At 45.1% G+C, this 21,084-nt stretch overlaps 1 protein-coding gene across 1 annotated transcript; it reads left to right on the top strand.

Moving 5' to 3' along the window:
• Window positions 1–8,024: 8,024 nt before the first annotated feature.
• Window positions 8,025–18,302, top strand: LOC147903189 (uncharacterized). Its single transcript, XM_087371081.1, has 2 exons — window positions 8,025–8,510; window positions 17,868–18,302. The coding sequence occupies exons 1-2, from the start codon at window positions 8,025–8,027 to the stop codon at window positions 18,300–18,302; spliced, it is 921 nt and encodes a 306-aa protein (XP_087227207.1).
• The last annotated feature ends 2,782 nt before the right edge of the window (window positions 18,303–21,084 follow it).

Raw genomic sequence — 21,084 nt, 5'->3', positions numbered from 1 at the left:
GAGTTTAGGGTTTAGCCCTAAACCTAAACCTATTTCCTACAAAAACCCACTCCACCCCCTCATTCTTCATCTTTCACATCTTGCCTCCATCCTCTCCCCCATTCCGAGCCCTACGCAAGACACTCCTCCCTCTCCATCAACCACCACCCTACTCCCATCCTCACATGGTAAGTGACTTCGAGCCCATCTCGCAGCGATAACCTAGCTATCCACCTACCGGCCGTTGGTCCTCAACAATCCCATTACATCGAGAAAGACTTGGAGAGCATTCAGGTGACCATCTCTTCCTCCCTTTGGAGTTTTGTCAAAGTTTTCCATTTTCCGTCAAAGTTTTTTCTTTTTTCTTTTTTCTTCTCCCCCTACTCCATCTCCCCCTCCACCCTCCCCTCCATCTTCACCACCCCCCACCCCCTCCATTTCCCCCTCCCTCCCTCCATTTCCCCCTCCCCACCCCCTCCCTCCCTCCATTTCCCCTCCCCCCACCCCCCTCTATCTCCACCACCCCTCTTCCTCCTCCCTCCCTCCATTTCCCCCCCCACCCCCCCTCCATCTCCACCACCCTTTCCCCCTTCCACCACCACCACCCCCCCCCTCCACCACTCCCTCACCCCCTTTCCTGCCCCCCTCCCACCCCCCCATCCCCCCCCTCTCTCTCTCTTCCCCCCCTCTCTCTCTCTCTCCCTCTCTCTCTCTTTCCCTCCCTCTCTCTCTGTCTCTGTCACTGTCTCTCTCTCTTTTCCCCCCCCCCTCTCTCTCTCTCTCTCTCTTTCCCCCCCCCCCTCTCTCTCTCTCTCTCTCTCTCTCTTTTCCCCCCCCTCTCTCTCTCTCTCTCTCTTTTCCGCCCCCCTCTCTCTTTCCCTCCCCCCCTCTCTCTCTCTCTCTCTCTCTCTCTCTCTGTCTCTGTCTCTTTCTCACTCTCTCTCTCCCCCCCTCCCCCTCTCTGCTCTCCCCCTCCCCTCTGCCCCCTGCCCTCGCCCCGCATCGCCCTGCCCACCTGCGCCCTGCCTGCCCGTGCCCCATGCCACCCCGCCCGTGCTGCCCGCCCGCCCGCGTCTCGCCTCGCCCTGCCCACACCCCACCCTGCCCTGCCTTGCCCATGCCCAGCCCCGCCCACGCCCCGCCCCGCCCCACCCGTGCCCTCAGCCTCCATCCCCCTCCCCTCCCCTCCCCTGCACCCCCCCCCGTCGAGCAAAACCCCCCCCCCCCCCCCGCCGCTCCTCGAAAAAAAAGCCCCCCCCCATCGCTGCCGCGGTGAAACCCCCCCCCCCCCAAACAAATTTCTATTTAAAAAAAAAGTTTTTTAAAAGAAAAAACCTAACCTAACCATTAATCTAACTCTAGGTTAGTTTAACCTAGGTTAGGTTAGTTAAACCTAGGTTATGTTAGTTAAACCTAGGCTAGGTTAGTCTAACTTAGTTAGGTTTAACCTAGGTTAATTACTAACAGTTAGGTTAGTTTAACTAACCTTTAGTTACTAACTAACTATAGTTAGTGAAACTAGTTAGGTCAACCTCCCAATTCTAGTAATTGGGAGGATATAGTTATCTAACTAGAATTAACTTGGTTCAAACCCCTCAATTGGACTTAAAGTCCATTTACACCACCCTTAAGACCCCCCCTCCCCAAAAAAGCCAATTTTACCCCTACTTTAACCCCTCGTAACTCATCCGTTTGGGACCCAAACTGGACCCCATTTGAACCCATATTTCACACACAGAAACACCACGCTACGGGGTATTTTTCCAATCCATTGCACACCATTTTGGCATCACTAGCACTCGCTCATTCGTGCCCCCGTGTGGGCCTCATTTCACACAAATTTGCTCGTATCTTCATGCCGTGATCTCCGATTAACGATCCGTCTGCACCGGCACAGTTCCCTACACACGTAGGACAATCTTAGGCAATTATTAACATGATTGTCCCTACACAAACTAACACCACTCTAACCCTCCCAACAAAACTACATCCACATCCGCACTTGCGGTAGAGACACCCTTTGCAAATCTCGCCCAATCTGCATGTAGCTACGTTCCGTCGGCCAACATCTTCGACTCCAACGCTCATCAAATACGCATACAACTCCACTGCAACCACCGCGTCCGACAATCCTCTACCTCGAATACCCCCCTGAAATTCAATCACTCCCTTTGTCTCCTCCACGCCACAACATGGCTGGACACCGTTGCGAACGAGCGACAATGATGGGGATATTGACCTCGATGCAAAGGCTGACAATTTCTTTAATCGAAGAAATAATAACACTCAAGGCAGGTGCTCCTTGGGAAAACTAGAACTTCCCAAATATAATGGTAGGCAAGATCCAGCCCGATTCCTTCAACATTTTGATGCCGCATGCCGCGCAGGTGGAGATCAATCCCATGAAACCAAGGTGGCTTGGTTTCCCATGGCCTTAACTGATGAAGTGTTTGAATGGTACCTAGACCTTCTAGTGGAAGAGCACACCACATGGGACCTACTTCAAATAGAATTTAAACGACGCTTTCAAACGGAGAGGCTACAAGATGATCCCGCTCTCCAACTAAGCAAGATCGAACAAGGCCGTTGAGAAGATGTACGCACGTACTTGGGTAAGATGAAAAGATTAATCGCCAAATGTGACCCACGCTCAGATGCAAAGTACCTCATGGCATGGTTCATTGCAGGATTAAGAAAGAAAATCTGAAAGGATATGAAAAAGATTAGCAGGTATGAAACGTTCAGTGCTACTCGTGCGACAACCATTGACATCGAGGATGGCATGACCGACTCAAACACTAGCAGTGATGACGGCAGAACTAGTACGTGAGATAAGCACTCGAAAAAGGGCAAATCAAAGTCCACTACTGAAACATCAAATGAAGATCGCCTAGAGGCCATGACCATGAAGCTAAAAGAAGGCATGATGTAGGCCATGGAACAAAAACTTCACTTGTCTCAGCCACCAACTCAGACATATCCACGGCCAGAAAATGTCTAGTGTCCACACTGCATGGCCAATCATACAGCAAATGAGTGCCCGGTCCTAAGAGCTAGGATCACTGCACAAGCAAATCCACCGCCAAGGTTGTGGTGCCATATCTGCGTCGTCGGCGGCCATGATGAAAACAATTGCATCTTTAACATGCGCAACAACCCACCTTGACCTCAACAATACCAAGTGGCACCCATGCCAGTGTATAGGCAACCGGCACTTGCATAAGTGCCCCCAGCTCCGAGGCTAAATCCTATTCCCATTCAGACACAAGTCCCACAACTACTCAGGAATCCGAATCCACAACCATATCCAAGAGCACCAAATCTAGCTCCTCAAGTAGTTCCAATACATCAATTATAAGTCGAGGAAGTAGACTCGTCATTTGAGTCTAAAACAGAGTACCCAATGTACTATGTAGAAGGTGCAGAGGGTCTAATACCAGTTTATGCAAATCAAGTACGTCCCAACACATATCGAGCACCAATCAAGTGCTACGATTGTGGAGAAAATCACCGGATCACAAAGTGCCCTCATCGTGGTAGCCCACCGCCTCTTGAATGGTCCCCTGAGGGACTGGAAGGAATATGCATAGCAAATGAAGCCTTACTTGGAAACACCTTACTAGTGGAAAAGTTACCCCACAATTCCCAACGTAAGAAGTTTCAGAAATATAAGCCACATGTGCGGATGAAGCTCGATCAAGAGACTTAAAAAAAAGAAAGTAAAAAAGAGCCTGACAATTTGGTAAATAAAACTATGCCACCCAGTACACATGGCACATGTCAGGCTAGTTTAACACCATCAGAGGCTGATCTTTGATAAGTGCCGGAATACTTCAAGAATTACACAAGTGGCAGTGTGCCGATAGCAATGGCAAGACCACTAAGAGAATCTAAAGTTCAAGAAACCGATAGCATTGGAGAAACTCCAATCTATGAGGGACCGGCAAAAGCATGCACAATAAACCTCACCCTTGAAGGAGAGGAAGAAAAACTGGTTTTCATTGGGAAACAGCTTCGACAAGAAGATGAAACCAAGCTCAAAGCACTCCTAATGGAATACCGTGACTGCCTAGCATGGTCATACAAAGAGATGAAAGGAATTTCACCAGATGTGGCAGTACACACAATACCTATAAGGGAAGGTGCTCACCCTAAGGTATGTGGACCTTATCGCACAAATCCTAAATATGGCACCATGGTTTATGACAAGCTGGAAAAACTCCTAGATGCCGGATTCATCTACAAGATAGAGCACAGTGATTGGGTTTCACCCATTGTCATTGTGCCTAAATGCAATAAGAAGCTCAGAATATGCATAAACTTAAAAAATGTGAATGCCGCCATAATTAGGGATCACTATCCCCTACCCTTAATAGAAACAAGGTTGGAAAAGGCAGCATATTCAGAAATATATAGCTTCTTGGATGGCTTCAGTGGCTATAACCAAGTGCAAATTGCTCCTAAAGACCAATTAAAAATAGCATTTGCTACAGGATGGGGTATTTTTGCATATAGAGTCATGCCATTTGGCCTTTGTAATGCCCCGGCCACATTCCAGCGAGTCATGTTCACAGCTTTCAAGTCACTTCTCAATAAGTTTTTACAGGTGTTCTTGGATGATTTGTGCATCCATTCAAACAAGAAAGACCACTTCAAATGTCTTGAAGTAGTACTCATCAAATGCAGAGAGTATGGCATCTCCCTAAATCCAACAAAATGCTAGTTCATGGTCACCCACGGAGTTGTTTTGGGACACATTGTCTCTCAACATGGGATTGCAAAACTGACATGGAAAAAATCAAAATCATTATGGAATCGCCTACTCCTACAAATTCCAAAGGTGTACATGTCTTTATTGGACATGCCGGCTATTATAGAAGATTTATATTGCGGTATGCCATGATAGCTAGACCACTTTACAAATTATTAGTGGAATTCTTATGGACCGAAGAGTGCAACCAAGCCTTTGAGCTTTTAAAGTGGTGCCTAATCACAGCACCCATCCTTATATCTCCCAATTGGGATATTGATTTTCATGTTCATACTGATGGATCCAAGTATGCAATTGGGAGTGTGCTTTGTCAACCTGGTGAACATAAGAAAGACTACCCATTCTACTTCGCCAGTCGTGACAACTCAATGATGCAGAGATCAACTATACCACCATAGAAAGAGAAGCCCTAGCAATGGTGTATAGTGTAAAGAAATTTCGGCACTATCTACTGGCAAATGATTTTGTCTTGTACACCGACCATCAAGCATTGCTTTATCTTGTGAACCGTCCATGTATAACAGGAAGAATAACCAGATGGCTCCTCTTGCTTCAAAAATTCAACTTCAAAATATTGGTCCACAAAGGTGCCCAACACTACATTGTGGATCACATGTCTCGTGTCAACAAGTCGGGAGAAGAAGCCACTGGAGTAGAAGACGACTTACGAGATGCCACACTATTTCAAATAGATGCTATTCCAAAGTGGTGTGGAGATATCATTGGGTACTTGATGGTAGGAAGACCACCCCCTGAAATGAAAGCAGTAGATGCCAGACAATTAATTCTAAAGGCTGCACCCTATCAACTCATTGCAGAACAACTGTACAAGATGGGCAAGGATGAAATATTAAGAAGATGTGTAATGCCTCATGAGATTATGCCAATCTTGAGTGAAGTCAATGAAGGCATTGCAAGAGGACACTTCCAAGGGGAAGCCACAGCAGCAAGAAAAGTTCTCCTCACAAGCTACTGGTGGCCAACATTGTGGGCAGATGCCTATGAATATGTAAAAGGCTGTGATGTATGCCAACGGACTACTAAACCACAACACAAAGACTTCAATCCCCTAACAACAGTTGTTGCACAAAAACCATTTAAAAAATGGGGGATTGACTATGTGGGTCCCATACATCCAGCAGGAAAAGGAACATAGGCATGCTACATCATTGTGGCCCCAATGATTACTTTACAAAACGGGTTGAAGCTAAAGCAGTCAAAAAGGCAGATGCCAGAAGCATAGCAAGATTCTTATACAAAAATGTGATCACCCGATTCGGATGCCCCATTGAAATTGTGTCGAATAGAGGCTCACATTTTGTCAATGAGGTAATCCAAGAACTCTTGTCTGGCTTCATGGTAATCCATAGAAAAAGCACACCCTACTACTCCCAAGGGAATGGACAGGCCGAATCCACCAACAAAATAATATGCATTATCCTCACCAAGGTAGTAGAACCACAGTGTTCTGATTGGGTAGAGAAATTGAATGCAGCCTTATGGGCATACAAAACCACACTCAAGGTCAGTACAGGGAATGTTGGGGTTTGTCAATGTCCTGCCTCTCCATAGGCACACTTGCGGTCCTATGTGTGTGCTAGAGGGGCAGTTAGGTGTGTTAGGTGGAACTAGATGCTTCTAGAGGATAGGGGAGAGATTCTAGGAGCTTGGTGGCCTTTGGTATGAGGTCATCTATGATGTCAGTGTGGATGTAGAGGTGGCCTACATATGGCCCTCACTTCTCTTCATTCTATGAGACAGTTCTTCATTTGTGTCCATGTTCTTGTCTCCATTTTGCTCAGCTTGCTCTTTTCCAACATGGTATCAGAGCAGTACCAGCCTCCTTGAGCTTGATCCCGCCACCTCATCATCTTCTTCTCCACCTCCACCCTCTTCACCATTCTTCCCCCTTTTAGCCCAGCTCTTGGAGCTTCGAATTCTACACCTATAGTCGACTATTGCCCGAGCCCTTGGAGCTGGAGAACCCCTAGACATAGGCGACCATACCCCCTAGAGGATTTCTTGACATTGTCCCTATGTAGCCCGAATAGCATAGTTTTTTGCCATCTCTCTGTTGCAGAATACTCCCTGCCTGTTGCACCATTGCTCGAGCCCTCTTAGGAGAAGATGGGCGACCTCAAGATGATCATTTTGAGTCACTTTGCAGCCCATTTGGTTCAGTAACGAGGGAGAAAATGTCAAAATACAGACTCAGCCTGGAGTAGCTCCCCCGGGCAAAACAGCGCACCATTTCGCCCAACCTCTGTGCTGGATCTTCTCCTTAGTGAGAGCTTTCTTTTGCTCTAGAAAGCCCCTTGAGTTCTTCACTCTGTTGCTCCAATTTTGGCCTCCAGCCTCGAACTGCTCGACTTGGGGATAACTGTGATCTCTCTTTCCGCTTGCAACTATTTCCAGTGGTTTCATGATAGAAAGTTCTGGAATTATATCAGTTATCTTTTTTCTTTAGGATGTTTGATCATTGGATGTGATCTAGAGCACGTTTGAGTTGCATATTTGGAGCACCTTCCTGCAGTTTGACAGTTTTACAAGCATATGCATAAAAAAATTGTGGTCAAAGGTCAGCATTTCTTCAAAGATTTGACTGTCAAAGTTGCATTTATTATTGCTTGACTGTATCAGATCAGTTTAACAGAGATCTACTCTCTCATGGCACCTTCATTTGACTCCAAGTACAAGAAAAAGATGAAGGTCAGATACCTAAGATATGCTTCTCTACACAACTATGGAGATGACAAGATAATTGTTCTCTCGAAGGATATGATTTTCAGATCCACTTGTTTTACTTCTTTTATCATGGTACCATCTTATAAGGCACTAGACACTGCCCATGTGGTAAGACCTTGGCTTGACATGGATATTTTGCTTTGCTACAAGAAGAGGCTTCTTGTCAAGCCCACATCATCCAAGAGATGATGAGTATGTTTTTTGAGCTCCACTTGTATCTCCCCTAGTTGTCGAGGTACTTTGCCTGGATAGTCCTCCAAAATGATTGTAATAAATTGTGTGCTCTTTGCCCTCACCTCTCATGGCCTATGATGTAGACCATGTGAGTATGTGTTGTCCCCTTGGTACCTCCTGCAGACTTGTGTTTGTACATGCAGGGGAGATAACCATTAGGGGGGGTTTTATTTTTTGCCCTCATGGTACCTCTTGCAGACATTTTGTTTGTACATGCAAGGGAGATAACCATTGCTCACCACAAGCAATGAAGGATATTCTCAAAATATTCTACGGACACATGATGTCATGAGTCATGATCTATGGATGGAATCCAAGAGATGCAGTAGTTGAAACCACCAAAGTTTTCACAGGTGTTATTGCTAATTGGTGGGAGTTCTTATCAGATGAATCCAAAAAGCAAATCTTTGCAAGTGTTGATGCCAATCATCAACCTAATGCTCTGGATTCCCTCATAGCTGCAATCTCCAATCAGTTTCTTCCTACTTTCACGGATGATCATGCCCAGGCAGCAAATGAATTTTCTGCTCTTAAGCTATGCGATCTTTTTCAGTTGGAAGCCTACAATGCACATGTGCAACAGCTGGTTTATAGAGCTGGCATTTTTTCTAACACTGCAGCAAAGCATCATTACCTGTACAACTTACCACACCGACTTGGAGAAGCAGTCATGACGGTCATCGAAGCGCAGACGAAGATTGTCAACATTGACAATCAACCCACTGAAATCCATAAGACAGCTGCAAATTATACTTTTGCTAACCTATTCCACATGGTCCAAGTATACATCCATCGACAATGTACATAATACACTCTCCGGCGCAAGCTTAAAAAGGTTGGTATTGTTTCTCTGACCATATGTAAACTATTTGTGGGTCATCAGAATTTCTGCCCTCTAAGTTCTAGTTATGATCGTCCTTCCCAGCATTCCCATTCATCAAAATCTCACCCTTCTAAATGTTCATGTGGGTCCTCGAGCTTTCCTAAAATTCGAAAGCTCCGATGGCATCGCGGCTACTCTAGATGACCTCAACGTTTTCTTTGCCGCCACTCCTTCCGACAAAACAAATCTACAGGATGTTTTATATGTGGCAAGAAAGGCCATTTTGCTCGTGACTGTCATGAGAAACCCCGCAATCCGCAGAAAAACAACTGAAAGGTTTCTTCACAATGGTAGCACATCCCGAACAATGGGAAGTCATTTCCCAAGGTGAGTCTGATGAGTCCCTTCTAGAATGTTCTGAATCAGATACTCCAGAATGTCTTCATTGCCAGCTACATGCTCCTCCAGCATCCGAAGATGACGACCCCAATGTATATATCCTGATGACTCTTCCTCACCAACGACAACCCTTCCGTGTTGATATCGAGATCTCCTCAGGAAGTTTTGATGGAGAGCCCCCAGAAGAACCTCCTCCCCTAGAGGTTTTTGCTCCAGCTTTCGGTCGAAGCAATTCTTGTGGTCACTGTAAAGAATGAGGGAGAGAGATAGGAGACTCAAGTTCAGCTTTCTTCACAACACACAAAAGAGAGAGGACACAAGGTTGGAGGGTGAAGCCTTTCTTCACTTTTTCACACAACCACAATACAATAGAAGAGGGAAATACCCTATATGTCAAACCCTAGAATACGTGGTTCATATGTGAACCCAAACCAAAAACATACGTGGTAGTCTAACTACACCACGAGTACAACTAACATAGGCGGTGACATAAATGATAGTCATCCAGGAGATATATCGGCGGTAGAGCTTGATATCTCAACACTCCCCCTCAAGCTCAAATCCATCTCACGTACACCAAGCAAGCTCCTAAATTTGCGAAGCTTCTCGGTACCCAATGCCTTCGTAAAAATATCAGCCACCTGCTCCTCAGTGCTGACATAGACAAGATCAATCTCACCAGCTAGAACCTTCTCTCTCACAAAGTGATAATGCACCTCAATGTGCTTCGTTCTAGCATGATAAACTGGGTTATTAGCAAGCATGATGCTGCTAATGTTGTCACAATGAATGACAACTGCTGCATGAACTGACTGTCCCATATCTGCAAGTAGCTTCCGTAACCAAGCTACCTCACATGCAGCCATTGCTGCACCCCTGTACTCAGCCTCTGTGCTCGACAAGGCAACTGTTGGCTGCTTCTTGCTGCTCCAACTGATGGCACCACTCCCAAGGGAAAACATAAAACCACTAGTAGATCTCCTGTCTGAGACACTACCAGCCCAGTCAGCATCTGTGTATCCATGTACCTATAATGCACACCCAGCTTCATAAAACAGTCCATAATGCAATGTGGACTTCACATACCGCAGTATGCACCTAGTCGCATCCAAATGTGGCTTCCTCGGTGCCTGCATAAACTGACTCACCAGCCCCACAGCATAGCTCAAATCTGGTCTGGTTATAGTCATGTAAATCAAGCTACCTACTATGCGCCTGTACATAGTAATATCTTCAAGAAGCTCACCTGTCTCTGCATTGAGCTTCACATTCTGCTCCAATGGAACAGAAATAGGCTTACAGCCTGTCATCCCATATTTGGACAGCATGTCCAAACCGTATTGCCTTTGCAACAGCCATATCCCACTCGGGGATCTAATAACCTCAATGCCCAAGAAGTAACGCAGCTCTCCCAAATCCTTCATCTCAAATTTCTGCTTCAACAACAGCTTCACTTCATTAATGTCTGCATCACTATCACCTGTAATAATCAAGTCATCAACATAGATGACTATAAGCACAATCCCTCTGTTTGTCCTTTTCACATAAAGTGAAAAATCTGAGTTGGAAATCTGAAATCCAATAGTGACAAGATATTGCCCTATCTTGTCTGACCATGCCCTCGGCGCCTGTTTTAAGCCATACAAGGCTTTGCGCAACCTGCATACAAAATCGGGGTGTGAATTATCCTCATAACCTTCTGGCTGCATCATATAAACCTCTTCCTGCAAATCACCATGCAAGAAGGCATTTTTCACATCCATCTGATGCAAAGACCATCCCTTTGCAGCAGCCATAGCAATTACTGCTCTCACGGTTGCCATCCTTGCAACTGGGCTGAAAGTTTCCTCATAGTCAATTCCATATGTCTGTGCAAAACCTTTGGCAACCAATCTTGCCTTGTACCTGCTAACAGACCCATCAGCATTGTGCTTTACTTTGTAAACCCACTTGCAGCCAATAGCCTTCTTATCATGAGGCAAAGGCATCAAATCCCAAGTGTGGTTTGCATCCAAGGCAGCCATCTCTTCATCCATAGCTGCTTCCCAATTTTTATGCCCTGCTGCATCCTCAAAACATGTGGGCTCTGGCTCCTCTAGAACCTTGACCATATAAGCATAGTGATGTGCTGTATACCCATCATATCTCAGCCTATCAACTGGATACTTAATACGAGTGGACCTCCGTACAACTGGATCAGTTGCAGGAGTCTTTAAATCATGCCTGCTTTTCCTTGCACCAGGTGTAACAACAGAAGGAATCCCAAGTTCCTCATCAAGGCTCATTTCAGAGCCACTTGACTCTCCATCAACATGAGAGCTACCAGCAGACACATCAAACACTGGAGCATGGTCCACTTTTTCTTTTCCCTTATGTGATACCTGCACAACACTATCAGGACTGCCATGTGACGATTCACTAGATCTCAATCTCCCTGTCCATGCATTAGATCCACTAGTAGAGGACTCTCTGGGTCCACTCAAGGCTTGAGATTGCTGCTCTGCATTTATTGCAGCATTCCCATTTCCTGCATCTGCATCTCCTACCATAACAGTTGGTGCATACCAGCTGCTCATTTCATCAAAAACAACATCTCTGCTCACTTGCATTTTGCGGGTGGAAGGGTTATAACAGCGATACCCTTTTTGGTGCAGAGCATATCCAATAAAGATGCATTTTTCTGCCTTTGGATCCAGCTTTGTTCTCTTCTCATCAGGAATATGAACATAAGCTATGCAACCAAATACCTTCAAGTGAGAAATATCTGGTTTTTGGCCTGTATACATTTCTTCAGGCGTCATGCCATGGACAGCTACAGTGGGGGTTCTGTTCATAATATAAACAGCAGTTGCTACTGCTTCAGCCCAAAAATAATCAGGCATGTTTTTCTCATTTAGGATCGCCCGTCCTACTTCTGCAATATGCCTGTTCTTCCTTTCTGCAACCCCATTCTGCTGAGGGGTAGACCTGCATGAGTACTTCCTTTGAATTCCCTGTTCTTTCAGATATTCACAAAATTCTTCTGAAAAGTACTCTCCCCCTCCATCAGATCTTAGCACTTTAATATGCACACCTTTCTCTTTTTCAACCATGGCCTTAAAAGCCTTGAAGTGGCTGAACACTTCACTTTTGTGCTTCATAAAATAAATCCACACCTTCCTAGTGTAGTCATCAATAAACATCACATAATAATGGCATCCACCAATAGAAGCAGCTTTGGTTGTCCAAACATCTGAATGGATCACTTCCAAAGGTCTTCTGCTCACCTTAGCATTTTTGGGAAATGCATGTCTGGCCTGCTTACCCATTTGGCATGCTTCACATACCTTTTGCATTCCCTCAACTCTGAATTTAGGCAAACCTGCAACAATGTTTTTTGTTTGCATAGATTTCAGCCTTTGTATATTCACGTGCCCAATGCGCTTGTGCCATATCTCAATATCTGCAATGACACCTCTCCCATATAGCAGCTTTTACCTCAGGCATATCAACATCCAAGGTGAACATTCTGCCATTTTTATTGCCTTTCGCAACCAAGCGGCACTTATTTTTCAAGTCCTCAACAAAGCATCCATCAGGATTAAATCTAACCTGCAGACCTTGCTCAACCATCTGGCCAACTGAAACCAGGTTCTTAGTGATTTTCGGAACATGAAGTACATCTGCCAAGTACTTCGTTTTGCCATCCTGCATAGCCAGTGGCACTTTACCAACCTGCGTAATTGGGTGCGCAGTATCATCTCCTGTTTCAACATAACCTGGCTTATCCAAATTTCTAACATCATGAAACCACTCACCATGACTGGTCATGTGGTTAGAGGCACCTGAATCAACATACCAAACATCATTGCAAGCTGCAGCATCTCCTGACATGGAGTTAACCATATGCTGCATCACAAAAAGGTGCTCATTTCTGTCGTCACCATGCCCACTTGATGATGCATAGTTGCTTTGCTGCAACTTCCCACTTTTGATGTCATTCTGTTTTTTATAGCATGTATTCTCCTTGTGTCCAGGCTTTCCACAATAATAGCATTCTGTGCTGCTATTTACTTGCTGGTTCCTTTGCCATGAACCACGGCCTCTTTGGCTCCCCCTGCCTCTAGAACTACCACGTCCCCCTCCATAGGACTGGTTTTCCTGTTGTTGCTGCTGGTTCTGATTTCCTGCACGGCCACCAAAACGGCCTCTTCCTCTACCCCTGCCTCTACCTGTATTCGAGTAGAAAGCAGTCTCTTGAGAAGCTGAGGTGGCTGAACCACCATTCCTTTGCTCTTCACTCAGCAAGAGAGCAATAAGTTCCTGAAAATCAGGAAATGTTTCACGGACTCCAATGGATGTCCGAAACTGTGCATAATCTTTCCCAAGACCATTCAAGGTCACAGACACTAAGTCCTCATCATCAACAGGTGCTCCAATGGAGGCAAGAGAATCTGCAAGGCCTTTCACCTTCAAGGAATACTCATTTATATTCAGATTTTTCCTTTGCACATTGTGCAACTCCTGCTTTAGCTGCATCTTTCGTGCTTTGGTATTTGTGCTATACAGCTTCACCAATGTATCCCATGCCTCCTTAGGCATCTCTAGATCCTGTATATGCACAATCATAGAATCTGAAATGCTAACAGACAGCCAATACAGGCATTTTCTGGCTTTTTCATGCCATTCTTTATAGGCCTTCAATTCAGCAGGAGTGGGAGTAGCACCCAAAACTGGTTCTGCAGTTTCACCACTGATGTACTCCCAAACTCCCTTTCCCATAAGGAAGTTTGTCATCCTGAACTTCCATGCTTGGAAGTTGTTCTTGTCAAGCTTCTCATTGACAATGGTAGACAGATTCTCAGACATTTTACAAATCACAAATTGCAACAGCAACCTGTAAACACAGCAAATGCCTCACAAGGGCAAATAGCAAAGCTTCTGCAAAAAGCCTCACAGGGGCAGGTCTGCAACACTGACGAAAGTGGTATTTCACCACACAGTCACTTCCTAGTGACGATTTTGCATCAACAGGCAACAGGCATGAATCTGCAACTCCCAATATCTCTGCACACAGGCATACGATGCAATTTCTGTGACACTTTTTCACCGACTAGCCGCGCATTGGTCGCACAGCGAAAAACAGGGCCTTTTTCTGAGTGCCTGCGAAGAACTTCCGCCTTCAAAACGGGCCCCGAAACGGCCTCAAATCAAAAAAATAAAGTCACCAAGGGCTTCGCCCCTTCCCGCAGCATATACTGCGCTCTTGCCACACCGCGAAGGGCCTCTCAATCTGAAACAGTGCACTCCTGCACTTCTGGCTGTGCTACCTGCAGAGATTTGCTCCCAAACTCGAAATAGGAAAGCAACACTGGTCCTCTTACCAAGACACCACAAACTTGGCTTGCTTTCTTGAGCTGCTTACCACGAACAAAGCTCTGATACCATGTAAAGAATGAGGGAGAGAGATAGGAGACTCAAGTTCAGCTTTCTTCACAACACACAAAAGAGAGAGGACACAAGGTTGGAGGGTGAAGCCTTTCTTCACTTTTTCACACAACCACAATACAATAGAAGAGGGAAATACCCTATATGTCAAACCCTAGAATACGTGGTTCATATGTGAACCCAAAGCAAAAACATACGTGGTAGTCTAACTACACCACGAGTACAACTAACATAGGCAGTGACATAAATGATAGTCATCCAGGAGATATATCGGCGGTAGAGCTTGATATCTCAACAGTCACAGCCGAGATCGCGGCCGACATCTTGGGTTTTCCCATAAAAAATTTCCATCTTTTGATTTACATACGTCCGAAGATCTTTCTGATTCTTCCTTTGCTCCTTCTCCAAGTAGAAGATTACCTTCAACAGATTTCTATTCCGGTCCTTTGGTCTTTCGGCCTCTCCACAGTGTACATGACTCCTCCCCTAACTCTCTTCCTCCTCCTTTTTGGAAATCCCTAGTCACCACTCTCTCTGCCCCTGCTCCTCAGTTGGAAGACTACAATGCACATGTGCAACATCTAGTTTATAGAGCTGGCATTTCTTCTGACACTGCAGCAAAGCGTCATTACTTGTATAGCTTACCGCATTGACTTGGAGAAGCAGTCATGATGGTCATCGAAGCGCAGACGAAGATTGTCAACATTGACAATCAACCGAATGAAACTCATAAGACAGTCACAGATTATACTTTTGCTAACCTATTCCAGATGGTCCAAGTATACATCCGTCGACAATGTATAGAATACACTCTCCGGAGCAAGCTTAAAAAGGTTGGTATTATTTCTCCGGCCATATGTGAACAGCTTGTGGGTCATCAGAATTTCTGCCCTCCAGGTTCTAGTTATGGACGTCCTTCTCGGCATTACCATTCATCAAAATCTCACCCTTCTAAATGTTCATGTGGATCCTCGAGCTTTCCTAAAATTCAAAAGCTCCGATGGTGTCGTCGCTACTCTAGAAGGCCTCAACGTTTTCTTCACTGCTGCTCCTTCCGACAAAACAAATCTACAGGATGTTTTATATGTGGCAAGAAAGGCCATCTTGCTCATGACTATCATGAGAAACCCCGCAATCCACAGCAAAAACAACTCAAAGGTTTCTTCGCAATGGTAGTACATCCCGAACAATGGGAAGTCATTTCCCAAGGTGAGTCTGATGAGTCTCTTCTAGAATGTTCTGAATCAGATACTCCAGAATGTCTTCATTGCCAGCTACATGCTCCTCTAGCATCCAAAGATGACGACCCCAATGTATATAGCCTGATGACTCTTCCTCACAAATGACAACCCTTCTGTGTTGATATCGAGATCTCCTCAGGAAGTTTTGATGGAGAGCCCCTAGAAGAACCTCCTCTCCCAGAGGTTTTTGCTCCAGCTTTCGGTCGTAGCAATTCCTGTGGTCACAGCCGAGATCGCGACCGACATCCTGGGTTTTCCCATCGAAATTTTCCATCTTTTGATTTACATACGTCCGAAGATCTTTCTGATTCTTCCTTTGCTCCTTCTCCAAGTAGAAGATTACCTTCAACAGATTTCTATTCCGGTCCTTTGGTCTTTCGGCCTCTCCACAGTGTACATGACTCCTCCCCTAACTTTCTTCATCCTCCTTTTTGGAAATCCCCAGTCACCACCCTCTCTGCCCCTACTCCTCTGATCCAATCTCCACAACGACCCCCCTGTTTTGACCAATTTGAAAGTCTTGGCATCAGCACTGATCGGCTTTGTATCCACCTAACAACGATCACTGACAATTGTGCCAAGCTTCAAAACTCCATCGAATCATTGGATCGTAAGGTTGGTGAACATTTGACTCAGTGCAAGCTCTATACTGAACCAGTTCCAAATGTGTTATCTCTTTAATATTTCTTTTCGTCACCAGCACCAGCAGTCTGAAATTCTATGAAAAATTGGCTGGTAAAAGTTCAGCTCAAACCCCCAGGGGTACCTCCTTATAATTTGATTGCTTTAGTCGACACAGGGTCTGGATTCAGCATTTGGAAATATCGGGCTCTTCCTGCTTCTTCTTGGCAACAACTTGAGACCCAGGATCAGATGCTTGGTTCGACAATGGGTGGCGGGCTTATTGCATGCAAGAGGTATGCATCAGAAATGGCTATCACTCTGGCTGGCCATTCCACCACTATTAGTTTCTATCAATTGGAATCCCAAGGGGTAGATCTGGTCATTGGTAATGCTTTTCTCAACCAACATCTCCCATTCGGGTTTTCTACTAAAGAGATGGTCCTTACCATAAATAACATCTTGGTACATATCCCTACAAGAGAATCTCTCAAGCGGGTCCTCAAGCCATTTGAAGAGGACCTAGAGATTGTCTGACAGTGTTCTTCCCCAGTTGACCTCCAATATGTCAAAGCTCCACCCGAATATGATTCTACTCTAGATGCCTCTCCAAATCCTGCCGAGTCATTTAGCCCACAGCCTTCTCCTCAAGATGCTCAACAACCCCTTCAAGGAGCTGAGCTTGACGACTATATCAATAGCCTCCTCCAGGTAGAAAACAGTAAGCAGTTTCGTCAAATTGTTCATACGCTTCATATGATGATAGCACTGCAGGATATGCAACAGAAGTTCATTCGTGATTGCAGTAGTGACTCACATTTGGCTTTCAAGAAAGTGTTTCAGCATCAAGTCGACCTCCCTCTTCGGGAAAACTCCAAACCATTCAAAGAAAGTCCATATGGGTTTACCCAAGCCAACCGACAATTGTGCAACCAAGAAATCCAAGAACTCTTGGATATGGGTCTCATTGAACCGTCCCGCTCTGAGTGGGCAGTAGCGGTTTCTATGTAAATAAACACTCAGAGCAGAAGAGGGGTAAAAAGTGCCTTGTCATAAATTACAAGCCACTAAACAAATGTCTTTTGTCCATTTCTTATCTGATTCCTAGCAACGAATACCTTATTGAAAAAATTTCTGGTGCTACAATCTTCTCGAAGTTCGACCTCAAGGCAGGGTTCTGGAAAGTGGGACTTAATCCTAATGATCGCCATAAGACAGTGTTGTTCCTCAGAGATTCTATGAATGGAACGTACTTCCTTTCGGTCTCAAAACCGCTCCTGTAGAATTTTAGAAGTTCATGGATTCCATATTCAGTCAGCATCATTCTTTTTGTTTAGTTTATATTGATGACATACTAGTGTACATCAAGGATGTCCATTCACATCTCCGCCATCTCCAAATTGTGTATGATCTCATCAAATCCAAAGGGTTGGCCCTTTATGCCAAAAAAATCACCCTTGGCCAGGAAATGATTGAGTTCTTAGGAGTCCACATCCACAAGGGTAATATTCAAATGCAGCAACATGTCTTGAAGGCTCTTCTTGCATTTCCAGATGAAATCAGTGATCGAACTCAACTCCAAAGGTTCCTGGGATGTTTAAATTACATATCCCCTTTTTATAAATAGTTGGCCCGAGATCGGCATCTTCTCCAACTCTATCTCAGAAAAGATGGTCCGACATGGGGTCCACCCCAAATAGAAGAAGTGCAACACATCAAAGAAAAGGTCCAACAGCTACTATCTCTCACCATTCCATCAGCCACAGGACAGCTGATAATTGAAACAGATGCATCTGATCATTTTTGGGGAGCAGTCTTACTTGAAAAGACACCCACTGAAGAAGTTGTATGTGCCTACCGGTCAGGAACTTTTCAAGGCGCTGAGCTAAATTACCATTCAATTGAGAAAGAAATTCTAGCAGTCAAAAGGGCAATTCAAAAGCTAGAACTCTTTATCTTAAATAAAGAATTCCTCATCCGCATCGACAAGCAAAACTTCAAGACGTTTTGCACCCGCCGAATTGATAAACAGATTGGCAGGGGACGCTTAGCTCGCTGGTAGGAATTCTTTACAATGTATGATTTCAAAGTAGAATGGAAGAAAGGCTCTTCAAATGTGCTCCCAGACATGCTCTCCCATGAAGGAGCACCTTATTGGGACATTCACAATGGCAGATTACTACTTCCACTTGATATTAGACAACTAGAAGTGCTATGTCTCGGTCATGGTGATTAGACACTGTCCTCAATTGGATAAGAACATCATGACACCTGTACAAAATTAAATAAATTTCATAAAGTGACTAGACACTGCTCATATCTGAGTAAGACCTTCACCTTTATGTCTTGTACATATCTTTTCATTGTACAAACAAATGGATGACAGCTCAGAGTGGACTACAGCTCAACCTCCACTCATGTCAGCTCAGAATGGATTACAGCTCATCCTCCACTCAGCCTTTTTCCTATATAAGAGCATCCTTGGCTCATTTGTAGGCAGAGTCTGCCTCCGAGAGCTCCTGTATCCTTAGTTTGTTTGCAATATATATCCAACTTCCAAGCCTCCTTGCTTCAAACTCCTTTGTACTCAGTTTCTTTCTTTTAGTTTTCCTTCATGCCTTTGTCTGTTCCACTGTTCTCCATCTCTTACATCCTGTTCTTTGCCCCCGACTGGTCTTCCTCGCTGTTATGCACCTCTCCTCCTACGAACTTTCCTATCTACATCTGTTTCATTCATGCTTTGTCTCTCGATTTCGTCTTCTCCTTACCCCTCGGCATCATCATGGGTTCTCGCTCTTACTGTGTTTAGCTTTCTCTTTTCAGATCTACGTTCTCCTATCTCCCCATTGTTCCTTCCACCCAACTCCGTTTAGCTTTCTCTTTTTAGATCTACGTTCTCCTATCTCCCCATTGTTCCTTCCACCCAGCACCCATCCTAAACCCTAAACCCTAAACCCAAAAAACAAAAAAGCTTGCCTGTAAACCCTAAATCCTAAACCCAAAAAACCAAAAAGCTTGCCTGTAAACCCTAAACCCTAAACCCTAAACCTTAAACCCTACCCCTAAACCCTAAACCGTATACCTTATACCCTTAACCCTATAGGTTCCTAAGGGCCAAGGTCTTCAGTAAGATAGATCTCAAATCCGGCTATCATCAAGTTCATATGGTAGAAGAGGATAGGGTTTAGGGTTTAGGATTTAGGGTGTAGGATTTAGGGTTTAGGGTTTAGGGTTCCGAAATAGGCGACCGATCACACGTTAGAACTGTGGCACAGAATAGAGCAACTAACCTATGGACTCCATTTGGCCCAGAGCCATCGGGGATCATCTGGGGCTCCAAACGAGCCCCGCAACCCAAGAGTGGGCTGCCCCAGGAAAGGCTCCATCTACCCTCAGTGCAGTCAATCATGGGATGCCTTAGAGCTAGCAGTGTGCCAACTCTTTCTGAAGCCGTCCAGCCATCAGGCCACACATGGCCCCCATCTAGTGTCCAAACTACTCAAATGCCTTCTCCTCATATGGGGGGCTTATAAGTAGAGTTAGCTGGTTCTCTCGTAGTTACACGAGAGTGGAGCATTGATATCTAACACCCCCCCTCAATGTCCACCCGCAAGTGAACTTACTTTTTCGGCCCAATGCCAAATCGATGAAGATGCCTCTCCAGCAAGTCTCTTCCAAGAGCCTTTGTGAAGATGTCTGCAGCATTCTCTGTAGTCGAACAGTACACCAAGTCGACCTCTCCATCCATGATGAGCTCGCGTACAAAGTGATATTGAATCTCAATGTGTTTTGTGCGAGTGTGGAACACAGGGTTCTTTGCAATTGCGATGCAACTCTAATTGTCACACGATAACTGCGTAGGCTTGTATAGGTGATGCCATAATCAAGTGTGCCTTTGATGTATTTCAGCACCCGCATCCCTGCCCTCCAATGGTTCTCTCGGGGCTTATTGGAAAACTTACTTAGTACACCAATTGCAAAGGCCGGCTGCATGTTGCACAAGTAAATCAAACTGCCCACAAGCCTTCTGTACTTTGCTTCATCCACCAGTGGTGATGAATCCTCATTTGAGAGCTTCACGTCAACCTCCATAGGGGTGCCAATTGTCTTACACTCAGCCATGCCAAATGCCTCCAGTATCTCTCCAGCATACTTCAGCTGTGAGATGAAGATCTGTTTTGGCTCTTGCCAAACTTCAATCCCCAAACAGAAATGCATCAGTCCGACGTCTGTCATTTCAAACTCTCTTCCTAGCAACTGCTTTATCTGCAATATCTTTTCTTCATGGTTCCCTATTATGACAAGGTCATCCACATAAAGGACCATGATCATACACCTGCCTCCTTCTCTGTAGATATACAAATTTGCATCAGATGGGCTCCTCCTGAACCCGTTTTGCAGAAAGTAGGGATCAATCTGCTGATACCATGCCCGTGGGGCCTATTTCAGCCTGTAAAGTGCCTTCTTTAGTTTACATACTTTACCTTCTAAACCGGGGATCACAAAACTTGGTGGTTGTTCCACATATACCTCCTCCTTGAGATCTCCATTCAGAAAGGTGGATTTTACATCCATCTAAAACATGGGCCAACTTTCCTATGCTACTAAAGCCAAAACACTACGAATTGTGGTTAGTCGAGCTGTGGGAGCAAAAGTATCTTGATAATCAAAACCATGCACCTGTGCGAATCCTTTTGCCATGAGCCGAGCCTTGTACTTATCTAACGTGCTGTCAGACTTGTACTTGGTCTTGTACACCCACTTGGTGCCGATGACCTTGCATTTTGGTGGTCGATCCACAAGGTCCCAAGTGTTGTTCTTCATTATGGAGCCATACTCCGACT

This window comes from Dipteris shenzhenensis, chromosome 3 (assembly GCF_047967505.1).
Source record: "Dipteris shenzhenensis isolate YYH24624 ecotype China chromosome 3, Dip_SZ_1.0, whole genome shotgun sequence".
Classification (NCBI taxonomy): Eukaryota; Viridiplantae; Streptophyta; class Polypodiopsida; order Gleicheniales; family Dipteridaceae; genus Dipteris; species Dipteris shenzhenensis.
This window is presented reverse-complemented; position numbering and strand designations above follow the sequence as displayed.